Source organism: Syngnathus leptorhynchus, chromosome 15 (genome assembly GCF_054491065.1).
Source record: "Syngnathus leptorhynchus isolate UIUO chromosome 15, UIUO_Slep, whole genome shotgun sequence".
Lineage (NCBI taxonomy): Eukaryota > Metazoa > Chordata > Actinopteri > Syngnathiformes > Syngnathidae > Syngnathus > Syngnathus leptorhynchus.
In genome coordinates this window covers 7,846,934-7,872,274 of record NC_141209.1, presented here as the reverse complement: position 1 = coordinate 7,872,274, position 25,341 = coordinate 7,846,934, and the positions used below count along the sequence as shown (strand labels likewise).

The 25,341-nt window shown below is 39.6% G+C and overlaps 2 protein-coding genes across 13 annotated transcripts in view; one reads left to right on the top strand and one right to left on the bottom strand.

The window, feature by feature from the left end:
* Positions 1-9,945, bottom strand: part of tfb1m (transcription factor B1, mitochondrial) — a 50,096-nt gene extending 40,151 nt beyond the window's left edge. For 6 of the 10 annotated variants that reach the window (XR_015068272.1, XR_015068275.1, XR_015068273.1 and 3 more), the window contains exons 1-4: positions 2,703-3,472; positions 1,407-1,555; positions 791-942; positions 444-552 (exon numbers count right to left, since the gene is read on the bottom strand). Coding sequence is in view for 1 of the 10 variants with exons in the window: in XM_085931109.1 (XP_085787235.1) it covers positions 444-552; positions 791-942; positions 1,407-1,539 (394 nt within the window). In the remaining 9 variants the exon portion in view is untranslated. Of the gene's footprint in view, positions 1-443; positions 553-790; positions 943-1,406; positions 1,556-2,702; positions 3,475-9,680 lie in introns of those variants that run through there. The other 4 variants (XR_015068280.1, XR_015068279.1, XR_015068278.1 and 1 more) reach the window with 4 other exon arrangements.
* On the top strand, positions 7,299-25,191 carry filip1b (filamin A interacting protein 1b). 3 transcript variants are annotated; one of them, XM_085931102.1, is made up of 6 exons: positions 7,299-7,571; positions 13,934-14,219; positions 14,790-14,963; positions 15,053-15,231; positions 20,583-23,367; positions 24,626-25,191. In XM_085931102.1, the coding sequence occupies exons 2-6, from the start codon at positions 13,941-13,943 to the stop codon at positions 24,830-24,832; spliced, it is 3,624 nt and encodes a 1,207-aa protein (XP_085787228.1). In that variant the 5' UTR covers positions 7,299-7,571; positions 13,934-13,940; the 3' UTR covers positions 24,833-25,191. The 3 variants fall into 3 exon arrangements, with proteins under 3 accessions (XP_085787228.1, XP_085787230.1, XP_085787229.1); XM_085931103.1 differs by lacking the exon at positions 7,299-7,571 and adding an exon at positions 13,444-13,816; XM_085931104.1 differs by lacking the exon at positions 7,299-7,571 and having other exon boundaries at positions 13,440-14,219; positions 24,644-25,191.
* The last annotated feature ends 150 nt before the right edge of the window (positions 25,192-25,341 follow it).

The window sequence follows — 25,341 nt, the reverse complement described above, 5'->3', positions numbered from 1 at the left end:
GTCAGCTTGCAAATAAAATAAAAAATAGAGTGCAGTTTAAGCTCTAAAATTGAACATACAATTTGGAAATAATCTGTGATTACAGTCAGGTGACATGCAACCTCTGATACTCTCTTCTTTGCAAATCACCATTTTCGGTGCACATCGTCACGACAATCATTCATGCTCATACTATGATCAAAGTGGACTCTCCAATTAACCGACCACGCAGATTTTTAAATGTGGGAGGTAGCCGGCCGGAGAAAAAACACACAAGCATAGGAAGAACATTTCCACCGGGCTGCCCATTTTCAGCAATTGCAGCCTTATTTTGCATGTTCATCCCACATCAGAAGGAAAGCTAGTTTAGCCAATTACTTCTTTATTGAATTAATTTGAGAATTGACTGAGACGTGTCTTGCTGGCAAAATAGATCATACACTTGTTCAGTTAAATAATCTCACCCTCCTCCCATGGTTGACAAATACTTTTTGGGAATCCTCTCTCCATTCTGTAGGTAAGAATGTCACCATGGACAATTCTCACCCTGCCTGGTGCAGCTTCAGATAGCAGCTGAGGAAACAGAGTTACGAGAAACATCCAATTAGAAATATGACAGGCCATTCACTGAAAAAAATGGAGCTCATCAGTCTCTCTCCAGGTGGCGGGTAGCAATGAAGCAGCAGAAGAAAACAACTGAATCAAAATATCTTCAAAATGGACAGATACGAGTGTTTTGTTGACAAGGAGCCAATGACATTGAGATGCTGGTGCATTTACATTTACCCATCTCGAGTGAAGAGACTCATACCTTTAATCCGGGGATGAAGCGGGAATCCTTCTCCACCACGAGCAGGTCCGTTGCCCCGGCGTTCAGAATGGACCGGGTCAGGCCCCCAGGACCCGGACCCACTTCGCACACGTGGGCATTGTTCAAATTTCCTGCTTGTCGCACTAGTTTGTCTGGAGAGATGGATGATCAACTTAATACCGTTCTGCACGTAAGAAGTGAATAACACATCGAGTAGAGGTCAACAAATTATGCAACAGGTTTCAATCATCAGTCTTGCGTGTCCAAATGTCCATGAATAGAATGGAATGCAAGATATGCGCTATGAAGATGAGATCCATTAATCTAACAGTCACCTTGCCCAATAACAAAAAGGCACATTAGACCTGCAGTGCATTACATATAATCATATTAAACTCCACAAACGCTGATGACTAGCTTTATTCAGTTTAGTAGATCTCCTCAACATGACCCACACAAGAAAGCCTGTCTGCTTGAATTCTGGAAACACGGCTGTGTGGAGCTGTGCACTCAAGTGCACTGGTGTAGACAAAATAATGAGGAATAGGAAGTAGCAGGTATTGGTGCAATGCAGACAGTGTAAGAAAAGGACAGCATGCGTGGTAGTGTGACCAACCTGTGAGCTTTAAGTCCAAAAGAAAGTTTTGGGAAAGCTGTTTCTCCGCTCGCAGGTGGTACAGTTTTATGAGCTCACCAACAGTAGGCAAGGGAGGCAAGCGGAAAGATGCAAGCTTCCCCGAGGCAGCCATTTCGTTTAAATATACACTGCGAGAATAAAAACAGAAAGATTAAATAAAATCTGATTCCATGACTGGAGACCACAATTTCTGGAAATGTTAATAGAGGAAACATGGACCCTCATAAATTATGTTAATCAGATTTGTTCTACTCACTGGTCATCAAAGATTTTATTCATATTGTATTTGTGTATTTCATGCTGTCAATAAAATACTTTCCATTCAATCAACCCTACAAAATGGGTTGCTCTTGAAGAAAACACACAATGTGTATCGTAGTTTGTTAAAGCAAATTCTGATACGCACATTTAGGAAAATTACAGGAGGAAGTATAGAATGCTTCCAACGCCACATTCACCAGTTTGTGCACTGTACAAGAAACATATGGGGCCATAGACAGTGTTGGATAAACAAAAAGAAAAAAAAGAAACAAACAGGAAACAGAAAATTGAAATATCTAGCACTGTTTTTGTAACAACACCCAGAGGCGTTTCTATTTATTCGCGCTTAAATTGTAGAGACGTTTCTTGCAGACGTCCTGTATATTTAACTAAAAGTGCTGCACAGGCTTCCATCCCTGTGGACAGCTTTTACTAGTATCAAACTGTGAGGCTGATGCATTTATGTCCAAGGTACTTGCGCGCCATCTCTTGGCATAATAAAGTACAACATGCAGTACAACACTTTCCACGGAAGCACCAAGCGTCCGAAATCCTTCCAATTTAAAATGTCCCATCGTATTGACATATTTTTAATGACATGTAAATAACGAATTGCAAATCGAGTTTTATTTATTTATTTATTTATTTATTTATTTATTTATCTAATGGCAAGAAAAAGTACATAAACGATTTAGTCAGACTGTCTATTCAACATTGACTGGATGCACACATACGTTCTGCAATCTAAAAGTAGCTATATAGACACCAACTGCATAAATAACTTTAAAAAGGGTTGCCTATATGATTATAATTTTTATGTGAACTGTGAAACGTGCAGTCGATTTCATTATGAAGCTAAAGTTTACTCCTCACTTATGCCGCATTAGCTAGTAAAGGCTGCAAATTATGGCGGGGCATAGATTCAACAAACCGAGTACAACGTGAAAATAAACAGAATAAATTATACAGCAACCGTAAAGAAGGAGAATAAAACACATGACCCACGCTTCTCACCTGCGATGCTTTTCTTCCACTTATTTCCTTATTCGTCATGGCGTTGACGTCAAAATATCCAATGAGATTGCGAAGCTCGCAAATTCCACCAATCAATTTGCGCAGGCGGGGTTTGGGTTTGCCCTTCAACAGTCGGTTGTTGTTGATGTAATGACAATTCATGACCAGAAGAGGGCGGCATTTCAGAGACGCTGCTGTGTGTAATTCTATCTCCATCCCATCCTCCTCACTGTAGACACCAGTACCAGTACCAGAACCTTTTAGGTTCAACACTTTCAGCCGTGGCGCTTCTGATCTGATGAATTCACTTCCACAATCACTCGCTCCACAATTTCGTCACAGTATCCTCTAAAACACCTAGAGCATCACTCATCCTTTCATTCTACATAATCCAGATAGATAGACAGAAAGGCATATACATACCTCGAGAGCTAGATATCTTGATAGATGAGAATGTTATTTTGCTTGCCTCTTTTTCTAACAATTCCATTTTCATCATTTAAAATTTCATTTGCATTTGTTGTTCATCCATTCATCCCTTTTCTGTTCCGCTTTGTCCCCACGGGGGTCACGGGCATGCTGGAGCCTATCTCAACCTGAACTGGTTGCCAGCCAATCGCAGGGCACACAGAGACGAACAACCATCTGCACTCGCACTCATACCTAGGGGCAATTTGGAGTGCTCAATTGGCCTACCAAACATGTTTTTGGTATATGGGAGGAAACCGGAGTGCCCGGAGAAAACCCACGCATGCAAACATGCAAACTCCACACAGGGAGGGCCAGAGGTGGAATCGAACTCGCACTGTGAGGCGGACGCGCTAACCAGTGCGCCACCGAGCGTCTGTTGCATTTGTTGTGCTTTTCCAAAATTTCCTAAGAGGACAACGTTTTTCACATGACTGTCTCCTCCACTTTTTTACCTGTTGCAAACAGCATGCACAATCAGTTAGAGTGAGTGAATATGCAATTTAGCACTCGCTATTCGATATCTACCAAGGCAATCAACTGATGTATCAATGCAGGCACTTTCCTCCCAGACTGGTCTGCAACTTTGATAAAAGCTTCAAGCTCACAGGAAACGAATGCCTTATACTTTCTGTTTTCGTGACCTTTTTTAGTGATAACATTACTGCTTCCCTTTTTAATCCCATTATGGCCTTGGCCCTGCGTCACTACGTTCCTTGGATGAGACCAAAAAAAGTGTTGTAAAGCGGCAGCAGTGTTTTGACGACAGACACAGTCATTGAGCCCCTAATGAGAAATGGAGGAATAAAATTGTTGCTTAAAGTACAGATTGGGAATTGCATGACCACATCAAGTCTTAAGAAAAATATTATTCAATACATATATAAAACATCTACCAAGTCACTGTGGGAATGTTGCTATTCAAATTGCCTACATTTCTTCTCGGATTCATAACACATGTGCCCAGACAGGTCATGCATGTATTACATGCACCGTAAAGAGGGAAATCATAACAAGCCTCTTCCTCGCTGCTTCCTGCCACATGACTTCATTTTAGGGTGTGGGAATTATGGCCTTCCATCAAAATACTCTTCTCATGACCTCATTTTGGATCGCCCTTCCTCTTTGATACCACAAGATATGTCATCCTTCCGAATATGACAAGGAAAATGTTTGATTTGATTATCTTTTGGTGACACATAAAAAGTAGTAGATCTGGTTATAAAGCCTGTGGAGTGACCTCCTGTGACCTAACACTCGCCCGTTGTTCTGTCTTGCACAGACACACACATAGACAGAATAAAGTGATAGGTGAGGAATGTCAAAAGTTATCAATCAGATGGCCTGTGCAATGTGCTTTCACTTCATCAACAGCATGACATCAGCACAACACCCATCCAGTTTGATAACGACCACAAGAGAACAATACTGCTCTTGGCTCAGATACTGCATGAATCACAGAGGATAGAGTGAGTGCAGTCGTCACATCCTCATCTATAATAGCTCCTCAGTGACTTGTAGTGCTTGATGTGACTTTTTGTTTGCTTTGGTTTCCAACATCTTTATATTTACCAGGCGTTTACCTCGATGTGGTCAGCAACACTTGATTAAGCTCCATCACATGGAGTAATCCTGCTGTCCAAATTTTGTAAATAATTTCATAATTATCACTTTTTTTATCAATATTTATTTATTTATTTATTATTATTTTATTTATTTTTATTTATTTAAAAATTAATGAGCAATCTAAAGTGGTTTGCTCGCTTTTACACTCGCTGAACAAACATGCAGATTTTTGGGTCTGCTGGAAAGTGATGATTTTGGAGGTACAGGAATTCAACCCAACGCTAATGATATGTTTGCATGAACATTAGGAAAATAAATCAGCCAATCCAAAACTAAAATAGCAATGAACACTAATAAGATATATATATATATACCAGTGCAAAACAATAATCAAACCTGCATTTAATTAAATCCTGTTCGGCCTAGTCAGTGTGGTCAATTATTAAAATCAACCTCTTGATTCTTCTTATTATTATTTTTTGTAGTGGTTGTTCTCATTAGGTTTGTGGGGGAGCTGGAACCTGTCCCAGCTGTCATAGGGCGAATGGCATCCTGGACTGGTCCCCCCCGAAAAATGCAAGGAAGAAACAAAGAAAACATTCATAGTAAAGGAACATTTAGAGTCTTCAATGAACATACCATGCAATATTTTGGGGCGGGGTGTGTGAGATGAAGCTAAAATACCCAGAGAAAACCCAGGAAAACACAAGGAGTGGATATGAAATCTACATTGGAAGGCCATAGCCAAGATTTAATTCAGGGACCTCTTCTAACCACAACTATTTGGTACAAAGCAGTACATATGTAAAGCTATGGAACAAAGACAAGTGGTTAGAGTTTTGGCCCATAATAAGAAAAAGCTACTTGTAAAAGAATAGTCAGTGAACCTCAAAAGGCTAATCACTACAATTGTGTCTGTCACAAAACAAAAGTTCAGACTGCCATCATGCATTTGTTACTTGGGACATTTTTGGCTTTCTTTTGGTTTTTGTGGATTTTTTTCTCAAAACAAGGTCCATCTTTTCCAAGAAGTGTTAAAGGAAGAACATTACCATAGAGTGCATGCATTCACTTATGCTGCAGGGCGGGTCATCAGTTTTTTTTTTTTTTTTGTGTGTCAAGGTTTCAGATGGTGTTTACGGGACTATTTTGAGTAGCAGAATTTTCATTGAATTGTTGTATACAGTATTTATAGCCTAGAATTGTTTCGGATGCAAATATGAACTGTAATTAAACTTTAATACTGCATTAGTATATTTGAGTGTCCCTAAAAAAGAAAATCAAGAATGAAATCTGAGACACCCATGGATTTGCATATTCATAGATTTTTTTTCAATATAATTTTTTTTTCCATATTTTCCCCATATTTTATGGTAAACAGTAGTTGTTTTTTCTTTTAAAGTTTTTTGGGTAGTTTGAATAATTTTTTTTGATGGAAAAATTATATGCGGATTTCTGAAATTGAAGGGTCGGCCGGTTCTCAGCAACTGCAAATAGCAGCAGTTGACAGTCCTTTTATGATGAAAAAAATAATATACTCATTTTTTATATTGCTTATCCTATTCAGGGTCGCAGGCACCAGGTCACCAATTAATCACGGCACAAAGAGAGACAGACTATCATGCACATTCACATTCACACCGGCTGAGTTGGAAGTGAACCAACACTGCCTTCACGGGAGTCAGACAAATGAACCACAACATCGGTGGCCTGACATAACGTATCTCATGTCCTCACAGTGTACATCAAATCCATACCAAACACATGGTATGCATCTACAAAAGTTCAAAATGATCCATATTCTCAGTTGAATCAAACAAATATCCAAATACATAATTGTTGGCTTTTAGGCCTCTTCTTGCAGATCAATGAGATCATTTGAACGAAACCATGTGTTACAGTTGAGTGTTGACTTAAAGCAGGTGGATCTAAAAAAATAGACTATAGAAGCTGCAGCCGGCTCATAAAACTAGTCAACAGCGAGACAATGTGCAATTGTAACACTTTTTTATTATCGCTCCTCTTTTGGACCTCATTGGAGCAAGTGAATCTAATGAAGTGTATTGTCGAGCTCATGACTATAGTAATGGACTATGCGCTGACCTCACTGTCTAAATTTACATTGTAGCAGAGACGGCGAGCAAGTGTAGCTACAGAAGTGTTGGAAAGTTTGGCTCAAGCTCTCACTCCAAGACCACCTTTACGTCAGCAGTTGGTGGTTCCTTGGAGCAACTTAAGGGTTGGGTGTCTGCTGTCACCGGACTTTCCGAGCATGATGACATGGTTCAGCTGTCATCTCCAAGTCAGCGAGGAACGTTAGCGGTCTCGCTCGGCTGGCCAAGTCGTCTAAGATTCAGATAACCTCAGCTGCCAACAGTACCCAGGCTGGCAAGAGAGGAGGAGTTAAATATAGAGGGGAACTTTTTTTTGGCTTCTAAAGAGAAGAATTGCAAGGGATGCTCAAAAGATTTGTGTAAAGGACAACATAGTCTATCTTTCTTTTTATGGCAATACTTGTCCAAAATGCCTTCTGGAAAGGATTGTTGTGTTTTAGCACAACTGAATAGGCTGTGGGAGTGAACGAGGGAGGGAGGGTAAGAGAGAGAGAGAAAGAGAGAGTTAAGAGTGGGAAGTTACAGTGCTCCATTATTGCTTTCTTCTATTCCCTCCCTGATCTGACCAAGTAAGAGGGAAAAGGAGCATGGGGATTTCTCAATAGCCAGTACCAGCACAGGACATCTCAAAGGGGATATTTGTGGATATTTCCCTTGCCTTCATTACCAGGATTATCCACGAGGGACGAGCAACAATTAAACCTGGGGGACAACACAACAGGTAATTCGTAACAAACTGTCAGATTATCAGGATGTCCTCGGTCATTGTTGCCAACTAACAATTTGGTCTTATTTGAATCAATCGAGCGCTCTATATGAATGAACAAGCTTTCTTTTCAAAGTATCAATTCTTCAGATTTGTCACTAATGATTCCCTCATGACTTAAATATTGTGTTGTTCATGCTTGTAAGAGCTTCACCATTGTTCTAGTGAATAATGAGTGGTTAGAGTCATGAATAAAAAATGTGGATGAATGACATTTATTGCAAAACATGAATGTGGCCATTTAGTTAGTGTTTGCATGTGGGCAGAACACTACCAGACAACGAAGGATGATAGCGCGATGAGTCATGAGTATGAAGTCATAGAAGAGACTATATGGATATTCACTGGAACAGTTGCTAATTTCATTCAAGAATTTTTAACTGGAAGTTACTTGACTAAATAGATTATCTTAACTGTGATGACATATTGGAATTTGACTGCTTTGAATGTGTGTTTGCTTACATCATCTGGTTTGCTTTTCCTTTGCAATAAACAAATAAAAAGTCAACTTGATGGGTTTCCCCACTTGACTGACAAAAAAAAACACTCCCACACCACTTCTCAGCATCTTGCAGCATGATGACACATTTCAAAAACATAGAATCGATTTCATCTACATGAGGTCATCAGCCTATTGAAGGAGATAAATTCGTTCAGCCGCTACTCTCTATCCATCCGTCAACATACTGTATATTGTACACCGCCACTGTAAACCGAAAAGAAAACCTGAAACATACTTCACTGATGCTAACATTAGATGCCAGCACAGGGGTGGCTTTAATTACCCTCTAAGATTCATTCGGTCAAATGTCCAGAAGTCGCGCCCAATCTCACACAGTCTCGCTCTTCCTGGTATGCAGTCTGCCTCCCTCCTCAGCTGATGTGATATCTTTGCCACAAAGAGAAATGGTGGCAATATTTGGCTCGTTAATATTGTTGTGTGCTCATTTCAGCCCACTGAGAGTGCATCTTGGCTTGACGGAGTGCTGAATGTGCAGCCAAATGGCTTTTTTTTTTTTTTTTAAAGATGCATTTGTAATTATTGGCGGGTGAATGAATACGAGTGACTGTCAATCTTTCTAGTTTTACAAGATGGCCAAGATTTAACCTGGAATTTGTTAATGTCCAACCCTGAATGTGTGCTAATGGTTTATTGACTCAAGGAACTCAAAATAATTAATCTCATAATTTGAGCTATCAGATGAAGCTCAGCAATAGATTGTTTCTGTGCATGTTCATTCCAAGGTTATTTTAGAAAATAGTCTCAGGAAAGTGAACCCTTTCAGACTGACATTCACACAGCATATGTTTAAAGTGTTACTAATGTGTGTGGTTATTATTGACTTGCTAAAATTCAGCTCACAAAATGGTACATAAAACCCCACATAGACAATTAAACAGTCTCTAAATATTGCTGGTAAGAATGTGCCTTCCTTTTATTAGTTCTTGACACATTTACAGTTGGCTACATCTTGTCAACCTGATTCCTTAATCTGACTCCGTTATGTCTTGTAATGGTAATATTGTAATATACAATATGACTGATTCTTTATTCTACTCACTGCCTTCAAGTTCCCTTTATAATCATCAATGTTGTACCAGGTCACACACAGCATTGTAACAGTCCCGTGTTCCAGATCCACAAGGCCACATACCTGGTTTGGATTGAGTCACTCGCATGGCCTTAATAGAGAACATTAAATACGGCGGCTTTAATGCGTCACGCATAATCTCGACATAGCATACAACAGGGATGCAAAACAATCAATTATCATCTGTCAACGATTGTATCACCTGTGACCTCAGGCTGTCTTTGTGCAGTGCAACTGTTTTTAAAAAGAAATAAAGACAAGAAAGATCATCTTTCATATCAGAAATGCCACTAAAGGTATTGATGTCAGTTCTGCGAACATACTAAAGTACGCTATGGAACTTTTGAGTCTGGTGGGTCTCAACAACAGCTGTCACAGACACATATAAGAGCCCCTGCAGTTGAATTCCAAAAATGTAGTTTAGACACATTTGGATGTTTTACAGATCACTGGTAGCCTACTCATAACTCACCTTGGTTTAAAAATAAGTCCTCTGACTCCATAGCAACTTAAGATCTTCTCCAGATCATTTGATCCTGAATGGCAAGGCGGCAAAGCGCACTGGCTATAAACATTGGATTAGGTACTAATTGGTGCCTAATAATGTCAGAGGGGTCCCAAGTCTAATAATTGGTCACTGCAAACATGCTGATAACTAGTTGCACTGCTACGATCTATCCAGAAAGGAACGATATTGTGCTGAAAGAAATCCAAGCGTAAAGATCAACAAATTGAAAGTCGATTACATTATTGGGCCGTGATCATTATGCAATACCTTTTTTTGTCCCCATTACTCACTAGCAATGACTATAATTAACCCAGTTGACTTTGGTTGAAAGGCAAGGTACACTTTGGATTGTGGCCACCACACTGTACAAACTGTACTGTACATGATGTAATAAAAACAATTTAAATTAAGAGGAACGGGAAGGTCAATTAGGGTCATGGAATAGACTGTGATTAAATTTGAAGTTTCCACTTGAGTCTTTTCGTTCAGAAAGTAGTTAACACGCAACTTCAACTGTACCACTTCTGAAATGACAATTTAATCTGCCAAAGCATCTGCAAAAACAAGCTTAAAAACATATATGAATAAAGCTGACTTGGACCAAACAATTAAGTTGTAAATCTTACATGACAACATGATGACTGACGTTATGAATCTTTTCTACTCCATAACTACGTAAAAAAGAACCACCGCTCTAATGCTCCAACATGTTTCGTCCTGTTCACCTTTTGTCATATACACCATTACTCATTTAATAGCTAAATCATTTTTTTCTTAATTGTGAAAGTTTTCAAGTATATTTTTGTTTATTTCCATTTTACTACAGCAAATACTGGAACATCTTTGAAAAAATAATGAACAATTTTCACGGTTGTAATAAGCGCCTATTTTGAAATCTTTACTGGTTTTCAAACATTCAATATTTAAAGACGACATACAATTGAAAAATGACTCCTTAAATCTATACAGATAGTTCACAGGAATGTCTGGTCACCAGGTAGTCAAATTATTTCTTGGGGTGTGATTAAATTAGCCAGCAGTGCATTAATTGGCAAAAAAAAACAGCAATTAGTCAGACAGAAATCTGGACTCACTTCTACTGCTCTCAGAGTCTCGCTAAGTCTAAAAAGTCACTAGAGTGGTAGTGACCAAGTGGTTAAGTTGAAACATTGAGTAGCCACTGCCTTTGTTCCATGTCCTAGCTTCACCCTGGTCGCACCTGGCCTTTTATGGGTACAGGGTGCACTCACCCATATACTTGGTGACTCCAAGGACTCATCAGCATTGTCAAGAGTGAACACAAAATACATTTTTCACATGCTTACCAATAATTTTAAACCGATGTTGCTTTGACTTGTAGGATCAATTTATCTTAATTATATAGTTTGGCATTTAAGAAAATGCTGCAGTGCTGGCGTGTGGTATTTTAAGCTGATTTATGGATGTATGAGTTACAGTTGTTACTTTTAACAGTTTGCATACCAAATATGAATTTTCCGAGAATACGGCAAGTTACGTCAAATCTGACCCGTGAGGTCACTGGTCGTCTAGCCCGAAACGCGCTGTCCATCAAAACGCTGGAACGTTCTGCTGCTTTGTACTGGTGAACAGCATCATGCTGGCCAAGTTTTCATCAAAAGGCGGATTGATTCGAAATGCTGACTCGAAGACGCACAAACAGATTCAAATATCAAATCCAAAAATCTTGGCTGGCTTTTGTCTTTCATGTCAGAATGAAATGGGCTCGCCAGCGTATTGCATTTTATAGGTGTCAGCTAAGAGAGCAAGTTGCCAAACACTAAAATTTTTCTTTCCTTATTTAGTCACAGGGAGTATTAGGTTATGATCACACCAAAGAGAAAAAAAATATTGACAACGCTGTAGGACTACAGGCAATGAAATCATTCTTTTATTGGGTTACCGCTTATCAATCGGTTATGAAAATTTTAGACATTTAGCCATACTCAAACTGTGCCTTTATTATCCTCTATTTTTGTTGTTTTAATTTCGTAAACATTTGATACTTTGACTTTACAGAAAAATGTAAACCAAATTTAGATCATGATAAAAGTCATGTAGCAAGCATTGGTGGTATCCACCCACTGACCACTGACATCCTTTATAGCTCCTTTTTTTTTCTCCCGCTTTGGAATGAGGCTCTATAAATACATGTATGTATGTCTTTGTGACAGCTGGACTTGCCATGAGTTACATTTGGGTTCCCCTTTTAAATTTAGGATTTGTTTGTGGCCTTTCTGGCTCTGTGCTATGACATTATATTGCACCAAACAATCAGTAATGTCGTAAATGTATGGTGTGGGGCAGTCTGGTTGTCACCAAAGACCTTTGACTAAAGCCTGATTGTCTGACAGATATTTTTTATTCTTCATTAAGACAACTGGGAGTGCTGCATGCCAGACTGGAATGTAGGGGCACGTGACTTTGGAATGCCCATTTGTTGCTCAGGAGAATTCAATATAGTCAAGGCTTCATTGACCAGGCAAAGTGGATCAAACAGGAAAGGCATTGAACTGATGGCAAATTCTTGCCATTCCTGTCTGACCCTGACTAAGAATTATCAAATACGTCATCAATATAGCCTAGACAGTATCATGATTAGATTTCAAAAGGTTAAGGCTCTTTTGTAGTCAGGCACAAAAAAAAAAAAAATGGGGCATTTTCATTTTCGTCTTGGCACAGACCGAGTTTGGGAATTTGACTGTTTTCGCAGACCGAGGGCATCTTATTTTACATGTCCTGGAAATGGATTTAAAGGAGGAAAACGGAGTCACTTACATTGGCGAGGAAGTGTTCACTTCCCCAACAGCGCAAACACCCCTTTCTAACTGCGCCCTTCCACAAAAATACCAAAGGAAAGACATTGCACCTCTGCACACATTTGGACCACTTCACCTCACTACGATCGCGGCACACTGGAACAACTGAATGAATAAGCTCAAGATCTTGAGACACTTGTTATGGCACAGAGCAACCGGGATAATCAATATGAATGAATATGTAAAAGTTCTGTTGTGAAGGTATCCTGCATGAAATTTCGGTCAGATATTTTCTTAACGTAAACATTATGCAGTCAGTTAGCTAGCTCTGTTGGACCATGAAGAGTTTCCCTGCAATATGAGACCCATACCGTAGTACTCTGTCATCAGCCCAGTATGTAAAAATAAAGCACTCAAGGACTGATTTTGTCACCAGCATTCAAAACATCACACATGATTCATCGCTCGTGCCGAGTCGGGCAAGCTCTAGATTCAGGACATTTGTCATGTCTCATTCAAATGTGTCAGTCCTGCCTAGATGAGCCCTGGAAGCATTTGTGTGTGCACTTCTGGGCCTTATGCAAAACATTGCTTAAAATGGCAGGTTAGAAAAATAATCAAGTAAGACCCTGAGGTAAGATGAGGTATACATGTGTAATTTTGTCCAGGTTCCTTATCTTTGAACTGAGAGATGCAGTTCTTGCTATCTTGTATTCTTCCATGGCATATTTCTCCTAGAAATAGGGTCGCTTCAGAAAGCTCAGTTTCAAGCACCATTAGCGTTACTGCATTTAAGATTTGACTTTCTACTGAGACAGAATCTTCAACAGACAAGATTCCTAACAGTACAGAAGTCCCAGTTGCGTTGTTGTGTAATTTGCACGTATTTGCATTTGCTTCACATTTTGGAACACTTCAGAAAGTCTGTTCTGTCTTATGATGTTTTTTTGGCACTCACATAGGGAGATAATGTCCGTTCTAAAGATTACAAACATTACTTATCTCAAGGACAGGTTGAGATTAGAAACACAGAAATGCACACATAAGAGACAAAAGCGCACACTCCCACTTTGATGAATTAGTACAGTGTGTGTTGAACAATGAGCACACTTCCCCCAGGCTCTTTCCATCTGTGTTAAAATCATTAAGGGAAGCACACTGCTTCTAACACAGTTAATAGTGCAAATTGCACAATTAGGGTCAGAAATATGTTGCATGCCTTGATTTGATTTAGATATCAGATATGAGCTTCAAATAGGCAGCACATTATCTCCAGGAATTCCCCCCACATTCCCCAAAACATCAGCTAGCTCCAGCTCACCGGTAATCATCATAAGAGCAAGTGTTAAAGAAAATGGAAGGGCTGGATGGACGATAAAAAAACAATAAGAAAAAACAAGGGCATGTCAGATTACATAATTTCCACTGTTCTTGGTCCAGGCAGGAGATGAGATCCAAAAGCAGTGATGTGGCGCAGCCGCCCAACGGGGTGCTCGGAGTCCCACAGGATGACCATGACCTCAGCCATGAGCAGGATGTGTGTATTGCTGTGAAGAACATGAAGGCCAAAAGTCAGCAGCAGGAGGGTGAAGATAACATGGAGGTGATATTTGACAAAGAGCAGACAGTGATGGACTCTAAGAGCGAAGAAAAAAAAGGTGCTGTCCTGAACCTGTCCAAACAGGATCTGCTCAAACTGCTGGGGATCATGGAAGGAGAGATTCAGGTGGGTCCAACATCTTGTCTGACACAACCTATGTTTCAATGGCGGAATGATTCAGTTGGGTAACACTTTTTAAATATTTGGACTATAATTGTGTGAACGCACGTAGAGTAACACACTGTGGTCTAGGATTTAAGTTGACCAAGACCACCACCTTGTGGTTAAGGGTGACTTTTCACTTTAATAGAAAACTGTTTTCCCAAAGCTCAAGACCCATATTTGAAATTCCTCTTATGTGCAGTGTTGCCAATATTTCACTAATGAAGTGATTCATTACTGTATATTAATACAACATCAATAAAAAACACAACATGTGCCTGCTTGTTGATTACATTTTCCTCAAGTATGATAGATGACCCAGAAAATTGTGATCAATTCCCGTCACATAGTTTTGGAAAATAACAAAACAACTGTTGCATAACAACCCCGAAAGCAAAGTAAACCCCTTCATTTGTGAGAAAAATAGCAAAGTACACCAAGTTAATTTAATGTGATATTTCCTGCTTGATAATTTTCTGCACTTCAAGCTGCATTGTGCTATTTTAATCTTTTTATATCTCTATGTGACTGCAGGCAAGAGAAGATGTTATCGGCATGCTAAAATCGAAGCAACCCCCTCAAGTGACCACTGCATCAGCAGAAAGCTGTGAAGCAGGTAGCTCGGCCCTCCAGGCACTACAGAGGGACGGCCTCATCGCCGGCACCTCACCAAACATCCACAGCGTATACCAAAAACCGATGATTGAGGTCAGTCGCCGCAATCTTCTGCAACACTTAATCATCGTGTTTCTTAAAATAAGCACAACTTGTGCTTTGTTCTTTGTGTTCTTTTGCAGCTGGAGCGCTTGCAGGAAAAGCACAGGGAAACCTACAGGCGGATGCTGGGACAGTTGCTGCTTGCTGAAAAGTGCCACCGTCGCACTGTTCACGAGTTGGACAGCGAGAAGCGCAAACATGCCGATTACATGAACAAGAGTGATGATTTTACTAATCTCCTTGAGCAAGAGAGAGAAAGGTGAGGAAAAACACACAGGTGTCTGTAAAACTGTGTTCATTATTGTGGTTGTGTGGTTGGCAGAGGTGTAAAACTAAAGCACAGGTTTGTGGGTAAGTGTTTTAATCTGCCCTTATAATGTACGAAGGTAACCAAAATATTAAAACATTAAATACAGAGGTGCAACAATTAATCTATTAATCAGCAACTATTCGTTTATCAAATTAAACCGATCATTTTTTAATAATCGGTTATCGTTTGGTTACCTTTTTTATTTAAAATTGTCCAAATGCTCGAAATTTCAGCTTCTCAATGGTAAATACTGTCCTCCCTGAAAGCAGACTGATTATTTTTGTTTTTAATTCAAATAAAACATTTGCTTTTACTTTGGAAAACAATAATGAATGTTTTTGCTTATTTTCAGCCATGTTACAAATCAAGCCAATATATTTTTTTCTGCACGGTGAATTTGACATAATGTCCTGTTATTGAATATGACAAGTGGAAATTAAATTAAAATAAATTGATTATCAATTAATCAAAAATGAATCACGATTCATTCAGGAATTTTTGGACTATAAACCGCACCGGACTATAAGCCGCACCAGCTAAAATCCGGGGATATTTTTTCTTTTCTTATATAAGACGCATCGGACTATAAGCCGCATGTGCGCACGAGTTATTTAGAAAGAAAGACAGTACACAGAAAGCCTTTTTAAAGTTTTAATAACACACTTTAACATGTCTTTCTAAACGCTGCCTGTGACACAGCAGTCGTACCGCAGCAACAAGGAAGTGTGCACGTGGGTTATTTACAAAGAAAGATGGTACACAGAAAACCTTTTTAAAGTTTTAATGACATATCTTACCTTTTCTTTCCAAACACTGCCTATGACGCGGCAGTAATACCGCAGCAACATGGAAGTAACACAGCATTAATAGGGCTGGATTAAAAAAAAACATACCGGTAAAAGTCACTGAGACACGACGATAACCCAGCAACAACACGGTAGCACAGCACTAATTGATTAAAAACCATACCAGTTAAAGTAAAAAAGAGTCATCTTCCTCATGTGCACTGAAACCATCAAAGTAATACTCCTCAGTGTCCGATTGGAACAGCGTCAGATATCCTTCGGTACATACTTGGTCAGTCTCTCTTTCGCCGTCGCTTTTATCCATTTCTTCTAGCATTTTCCATGATGAGGGTCTGTTCATGCTAATTGTATTCATGCACAAAGCCCTGAGTTACATTAAACTAGAGAGCGACACGTATAGCTCCACGTGACTGGGAAATAAAGAAAAGGGTGACGCAACACAATGTCATCAACATCGACTGCCTTTAACTTAAAAGCGGCATCATGTGCATTTCTTTTGTCCCCCACAATGACGGTTTGTGTATAAAAGCTTCCTTTTTTCAGTAATGCCCGTCTTGATCTCGTTCTGTCTATTCTTTGTGTGAATTATACGGCACTGTTTGCCTGGCGGACATGCGATCGAGACACCACTCTTCTCCCCAGTGACCATGTCACATTTGTATCCCTCCGCATAGCAAAACAGTTGTTGCACAACAGCGGTCCACAGCCTTTTTACGAGTGTATAAAAGTGATCAAGTCATCACAAAAATAACGAAAAAATCCATAGATAAGGCGCACTGGACTACAAGCCAGAGAGTTCAAAACTTGAGCAAAAAGTAGCGGCTAATAGTCTGAAATTTACGGTAATTGATTAGTGAAATAATCGTTAGTTGCAGCCCCGAAATAAATATTCAATATTATGTAAATATTAAAAATAAATAAAATATTACAAGCTACCACTTAAGAAGTGAGCAGTGGAAACTCTAGGTGTGAGAGGTGTCTGGTTCTTCACTAAAGGAGATAAGGGTTGTACAAAATAGAAACAGAATCAAAAGTCCATGACATCACTTGTGAAATGATGTCATCCCATAGGCTGTGACCTTTCCCTTTGGGTCATGATGGGAAGTGTGTTGGAGAGACAAAGGGAGGGGTACCGCACACCATGGATATTGCGTCACGTGGATACAGAGGGCCTCACTGAGATCAAATGAGTTGTTTATCTGCACTGAATGCAAATACGAAAGGAGCCCCTACTGATGAAAGTACTCACAGATAAAAGAGAGTAATTGGCAGTTGCTTTGCAAAGGGAGAATTTGAGGCTACACATTCAGTGGATTCTCCAAAATGAATCTTGAATGGTCTGGGACACTGGACAACAACATGTGGAAATGCCCAAGCATTGAAAATGTAACAACTTAATTACTCCTCAGAGAGGCAAATTTGTTTTCAAACAGATGACAAAAAAACTGTGCCGAAGAAACAATTTGCATGTGAATATTTTCTGTTGACCTTTTAACCCATTTCCCGTGCAGCAAATGCCTGCATGAATGAGAATCGAAAGCACAGCGGAGGGAAGGATCTTCAAGTCAGCCCTGGCTAAGTGGCTGTGACAAGAGATCTTTGTCTGAGCGATAGTGTCTTAAATCCACCCAAGTCACTTTTTAGATGTCAGAAATCAAGACATGGCTACTCAATACATGAAAGCTAGTATGACATATACGTAACACTCGTGGTCTGTGCACAAAGCATCCATACGAAATACAAAATGATGATAATAATAATAATAATTACAATAAATAAAGACATGCAGGATTCCCTATCAAGAAACACATGGAAGCACAAATATATTAAAAAAAAAATTGTGTTGCTGGTCTATCTGCAAGTCTGCTACTTTGTTATTCTCTCCTTTAGTTCGAATGGGAAAAATCTCATTTTCCATGAGTGTGATGTCCTCCAGAATTCTGGGTGAGGGCTAAGTGGGGTAAGAAAACAAAAAGAAAGAATACTCGTGTGCCAAACAGTCAGAGGAATGCAGAAAATGGGCACCAAATAAGCTCTTTCAAACTGGTAACCATGGGCAATTTACAACTCTCAGATAACAGATCAATTTGTATGTCAAGAACCTCAAATAGCTAAGTGACATGATGGTTAATGCTTAACAGCGGAAACAAATTCCACTCTTGGAAGGATGTGTCAATTCATGCACAATAAGTATAATTTAAGATAATTATAATTAATTAAGTTTTTTTTTTCTTGGTTATCTCATATCATGTAGAGTGGAAATGTGTGATGTGGCCCATGGGCTGCAGCGGCAACTTTGCTAAATAAATAAATAAATAAATAAATAAATAAATAAATAATCTTTGGAGGAACAATGGCTAGATTAATCTTTTTACAAACCACTGATTTTTCCTTGAAAAAAATGGGAAAAATGGATTAAAATTGGACACCCACATGTATCCCTTCCCTCGTGCATACTGTATGTTTGATACACTACGTGGGTATGGCTGGGGTACTTGCCTACCCTGAACTGGTTGTCACATGCTCAGTACTTTGTACTTTGCAATTTGCAATATATTTTTTTTAATGCTCTAAGTCATGCTCCATGCTGCTACTTGGAATCTTAACCATAAGTCTTACAACACCCATCTAGTAGTTACTAGAAAAGTTGTTATGTTATTTCGGTAATTGCCTAATGTCCACTTTGTCTCCAATTTGTTTTCCTTAACAGTACATCAGTCTTTCTGCATTTCATCTACCCAGTGTTGCAGCGTCACACATAATTGTGTTTTTCAGTTAACTGAGATAAATTCTACACAACACACTATTGCCGTGACAGCTTCTTGGCAGATCTTCCCTTCAATCCTCATCCTTTGGAGACAGAGGGTCTTTGCAGCCTTTGAGAAAATTCCTCAGGAAACACAGGATAAAATGTTGTGCCATGATACCATGTGTTTTTAGTTCCCATAAACAAAAAAAGCAACTTTCAATGTATTTAAAAACTATTAACCTGATCATGGAATAATTAAAAACATATATTTCGTCATATTAGGATCAGACATCTGCATTTTTACACTTAAATTTTAATAACGATAGAATTATATCAAAGTTCAGTGCTGAGCATCACAATAGCCTTATTTTAATATTGTTGTCATGGTTACATTTTGTCATCCGTAATCTTCTCATCCAACCATTCTGTATCTGTTTCCCTCATCACATGGAAAGTGGTGCTCATCCAATTTTCCCTCAAGGGGAACAACACTGAACAATTCCTCCTGTTTCCTTTCATAGATTTACCCATAAAGTGTCAGAAAACTGACAAATCCTCAAATGAACTTACAAACTGTGTGATGTTACTCAGTAAGACTTAAACTGTCTGGAAAATTGTTTGCACTGGCCTTCACTCATACATGCCAGTATTGCATAAAAGCAGGAAAATTGGTGGAGTTTTGCAGAGCACTCCTCCTGTGGCAAAAATCCCACCCCTTTCACAGTGCAAAGTAGAACAGTACGCAGTCTCTCACTTTCTTCCACACGCACACACACACAAACACACACACACATTGCCTTATAAGGATGAGGTGACATTGTGCACCATGCAGAGATCTGATGCTTCTGCACTGTAGTAATTCATCTTTTGTAGTCCTTAAATAAGCATGCTTGAGATGTCACAGAGGATAATTTGTGGAAAAAGAGGCCCTGGCTACTGGTCACGCATCTTGATTGGATTTTATATCACTGTAATTATCCTTGTGTGTTGCTTTTGGAACAACAGTGGTAAGTTCTGATTGAGTTCTTTTTCTGATTGTGGATATTTAATGTTGCATTGTAACATGATTTTTTTTTTTAACTGAGATATAAATACTTGTTTATCGACTAATATTCGGTGTCTTTCAAGGTTTATAGCTCAATTATGGTCCTGCAATGTTTGTGACAGTGTAGAGGGAGAACATGCAACATCGCACTCTGTTTGGCATGCATTTTGTTGGAATCAGCTTTAGCATACCGGAAAGTAGAAAACATAAAAGAAGCCCAGAAAGTGAAAGGATTGCAAATACCAGTTTGTGTGTTAGTTCCTACTCTAATTTGGGAGGAAGGAATTAAGTACTATGGGGGAGCTGGATGTAATATTTAACCCTGGTTTGAATCAAGTGTTAATTGTGTTGATGAATAATTACCGGCTTGTTCTGTATTTTCAGTGAGCTGGATCCAATCCTCAGTTTTTTGGGCAATTAAAAAGTAATTGTAGATAGAAATGCAAAAAAGTGACATGGGGGAAATATGTAAAAAGAAATAGTAATAGTAGTGGCAGTGGTGGTAATATTCATAAAATTGATCATTTAACTGCAATAATTGTTAAATATCTGCCCATAGAACACATTATGGAATAAAAATAATTTATATTTGTACAATACAATCTTAAGTGCAGAAACTTGGCATGTAACAAATACCCATGAGATTTATTGCATGCTTAACTAATGCACAAAATTGATTTTTCCTTTTCTCGCCTTTTAGACTAAAGAGGCTGCTTGACAACGAAAAAGCCTACCAGGTGAAAAAGGAGAAGGAGCATTCTAAACGTCTGGCCAAGGTACAAGAGGAGCTGGTGAAATTGAAATCTTTTGCCCTGATGTTGGTCAATGAGCGCCAACAACACCTGGAGCAAATGGACCAACAGACTCAACGGGTCCAGGAAATGAGCCAGCAGCTTCAGCAGCAGAGGAAGATACTAAGTGAAGCCAGGGAGCACGCTCAGGAAGATGCCCACAGGGTTCTGAGCTTAGAGGCTGAGCTAAAAGAAAAAAACGTCACATTCGCTCAACAGAATGAAGAGATGAACGCTAAGCTTGCCAGTCAGGAGCTCCTCAACCGTCAACTCAACTCAAAAATTCTTGAGCTCATGCGTACAGTGGATGAAATTGAAGAGAGTAACAAGGCCTTGAGAAAATCTGAAGAGGAACTGCAGGAGATAGACAACAAAACTGGCAAAGGAGAGTGTCTAAACTCTAATGTAATTACCGAGCTCGAGAATTTAAGGAAGCGTGTGCTGGAGATGGAAGGAAACGATGAGGAGATCACCCGAGCAGAAAATCAGTGCAAGGAACTCAGGAAGAGACTACAGGAGGAAAATAACAAAAGTAAAGAACTTCGGATAGAAGTAGAGAAACTTCAGAAAAGAATGATAGATTTAGAGAAACTTGAAGGTGCCTTTAACGTAGGTAAGACGGAGTCTGCTCAGTTACAAGCTGCTTTAGAAAGAGAGAAGGGGCTGAGCAAAGAGCTCTCTGATGAAGTTGTGACGCTCAAGATCCGAATGAAAGAGCTTGAATCCTCTGAGCTCAAGTTGGAAAAGTCTGAGCTTAACTTGAAGGATGACTTGGGTAAACTGAAGTCGTTGACTGCAGCTTTAATGGAGGAGAGAAAGACTTTGTTGGAAAGAATGCGGTCGGATGAAAAGAAAAAGGAAGACTTGACTAGAATGGTCAAAGATGAGCAGAGTAAAGTGATGGAGGTGACAGAAAAATTGATAGAAGAGAGCAAAAAACTCTTAAAGTTTAAAACAGAAATGGAAACAAAAGTTGACAGTCTGACAACAGAAAAGAGGGACCTCAATACCAAGCTAGCATACGAAACAGATAAAACAAAGGATCTTCTTTCAAAGGTTAGCCAGATGAAAAAGAGATTGGATGGTTTGGAGCAAGCAGAAAGGCTGTCTGCAAACAAATCGTTGAAATGTGAGCAAGGAAGATCCGCCGATGCTGGCAAAAAAGAAGATAACAAAATCAAAGAGCTAACCTTTGAGATTGAGCACCTAAGAAACCGCCTCAAACAACTTGAAGTGGTTGAGGGAGATCTGCTTAAAACAGAGGATCAATATGACATTTTGGAGAAAAGGTTCATAACAGAACAAGACAAAGCCAACATACTTTCCCAGCAAGTAGAAGCCATGAGGAATCAGATAGCACGGAACAAAGCGATTGAGAAAGGAGAGGAGGACAGCCAGGAGGAAGACTTGCAACAACAATACAAGAGAGAGGAGTCTAAAACCAGAGAGATGCAGGCAGATGTTTTGGCTCTAAAGGAAAAAATACATGAACTCATGCATAAGGAGGACCAGCTTTCTCAACTGCAAGTAGATTACTCAGTCCTCCAGCAAAGGTTCTTTGAAGAGGAAGAGAAAGCCAAGAGCATGGGCACTGAGGTTCTCCATTTAACCAAAGAGCTGGAGATAGCAAAGCGCCACAGTCGTGCGCTAAGGCCCAGTTTGAATGGAAGGAGGATGGTTGATGTTGCCGTCACATCGACTGGAGTACAGACTGAAGCACCGTCCAATGGGCCAACAGAGGAAGATACTCCGGCTGGTTTTATCAGGAAGTCTGTTCAAGAAGAGAATCACATCATGAACAATTTAAGGCAGAAGAGCCTGAAGAAGCCAACAGAAAAGACCGGTGGCATTGAACGTTCCCCTTCATCTGGAAGTGATCTCAGTATGAAAAAATCCTGGATTCCTTGGATGAGGAAGAAAGACACCAACTCTCACGAAACCACCCTGGAAAAAACGCATATCACAAATTCAAACCTGACTATGGCCCACAAGCAAGGTCAGCCTTTACACATCCGAGTGACACCGGACCACCAAAACAATATGGCCACTCTTGAAATCAGTAGCACCACTACTGAGGATGTCTTCTCAACATCAGCCCCACTAAATGCAAACCCATCACAACCTAAATCCAGAATTACAATCATTCCAACACACTCTGCTACAATTCGGGGTAGGCCCGCCGCCAGTGGACATCAGGGTCCAGAAAGAACCAAATCTCCAGTCACCATCACAACTATTTCCAGAGCCAAGTCTCCAGACAGCAGCCAAGCTTCCTCGTCTACCTCTGGAAGGCCAATGTCTCCTGTCACCATCATGACAGTTAGCACCACAGCAGTAGCTGACACCTCCTCCTCCCCAGAACCCCAAGAGATGACCATGGGCCGAGCTGTGTTCAAAGTTACCCCTGAAAAGCAGATGGTCCCTGTACCGATAAGGAAGGGTCACAACAACAGTATTATCACCACCACTGATGATAACAAGATCCATATTCATCTAGGTAATAGTCTGAACCCAAAGATGGTGGTCAGGCCGGTGTCTGCCGTAACTGAGAGCAAGGAACTGACCCTGTCGACCGGGACAGTGTTGCGCTCCCCTCGCCAAATTACCACAACGCGGACCACACAGAACAAAGTGACGAGCAGCATTACCATTTCCCCTGTCGCATCAAACATGAGCAGATCCACACAAAGCATGGTACGTTTAATACACAGCAACAGTAAAATGATATATAGTAGGATGCAAAGGTTGAAGGCCAGTTGTATTGCTCATTCACAGCAGTCGTTTTGTAAATGAATATATTTATATATATTTTAAAAGAAGAATCCAAGTAAACGTGAAAACATTTGTGTCAATTGAACAGCTCACACACCAGAATCTAAATCCACCTGTCCATCACTTTAAACGGACCAGGAAGTAGCCTGCTAAATAACAATGATTGAAACAAAAAAATCTTTGACACAAATACATTATGACCTGTTGCACAGTATGATATCTGTAAAAGGGATATTAAATATGATCGTATTTTCCGGATTATAAGGTGCACCTAAAAGTTTCTCAAAAGCCGACAGTGCGCCTTATAGTCCGGTGCGCCTTAAATTCCTAAATTTAAACTGGCCCGAAGCATTGTGAGCCTTATAGTCTGGAAAATACGGTACATCTTTACAAAGGTAGTCACATGTTGATTGATACTGTAACAGAAGTGATCATTCAGTAATATTTTGGTTATGGCAAACTTGATTTACATGAGAGATAAGTCATTGAATCAAATATCATTATTCTCTGCAATCTGGTCCTAATTTTCATGGCTTGCTGTATTGCTAAAATAACAATGTGCTAGCCAAAGACTTTTGCACAGTCCTGACTTTTTCTTTTATTCTTCAAAGACATATGGAAATTGTGTAGGGTACCTGAAACCATTATGTAGAGGAAAAAAGTGATGATGACTTTTCACTTAAAGAATAGATGAATAAAGTTTAAAGGCTCACGATGTGGATGGAAGGCCATGAGAGCAAAGCAGTGTTGATGTTTCAGTGGACCTTATGATATCCTCTTTGTGACTCAGATTGCTAGCGTGACAAAAAGGCCCTATGGGCTGGCTTGGGCACAGCAGAGCTAATGATGTGGCATTTTGCCACCCTGCTACAGGCATGCTGCAATTTATATTTGTTTCACAGTGTTTACATTCACAAACAGATACACGGGGCTCTGTGCCCCCCGGCTGACAAAAAACAGCCTTGCAGCAGTAACAACACACAGAAACCAAATGAAAGAATGAATAAATATTTGCATGTTCATTCTGTTTCCGGCCAGTGAGTTAAACTGTTTAGAATTTTGGAATTCCTGTTTTTCTTTTTGAAATATTCATTTTCCATTCGAATGCCAACTGCTTTAATTCTCCTGCCTGAGAAACTGTACTCTCTCTCTTTCCCTCTGTCTTTCTATTGTCTAACAGTGTGGGCACGATTCCCAGGCTCCTCGTACGGGACTGACCCGCATCCCAATGTCCAAGAGCCTGAAAACAGGAAAGACGGTGCTTGGTTCCTTGGGCATATCAAGTGGAGCGAAGGCAGAGTCGCGTGCTGAGAGTCAATCTATGAGGATAGAACTTAAGAAATCAACGGTGAATGGCATTACTTATCACAATGGAGGAAAAGGCTGATTTAAAAACCAAAATACTCTATGGTGCTGTAAGAGAAAAATACACATTGATACACAACAGCCAAGTGAGTGATTAAAATTATGTTTGAGCTAAAAGATTATATTTATATATAGCCTTTTTTTTATTTCCCTGTCATATACTTTTTTTATTTCCCTGTCATATACTTTTATTTACATAACTAAAATGTACGGGGAAAAGAGAGGTCAAACCACTCTGCTACTAATTGTTCATTGGATCACATATAATGAGAAAAACTTCAAATGTATGCGGTATATTTTAAAGTAATTTGTGTTATGATTGTATGTAAATCGTTTGTTATGGGTTGTTAACATATTTTGAATAAAAATAATTTTAAAGTGTTCATATGCATTCAAAAATTTGTGCAAACCTACTGTGTTTTATGCATGGATACATCTTTGCAAGCAGAATCAAAGATTCATCTTTGTAAGCAGACTCAAGCTGTTCTGTTTCATTTATGCACTTCTGATAGGTTAGCAAAGCTCAAGCAT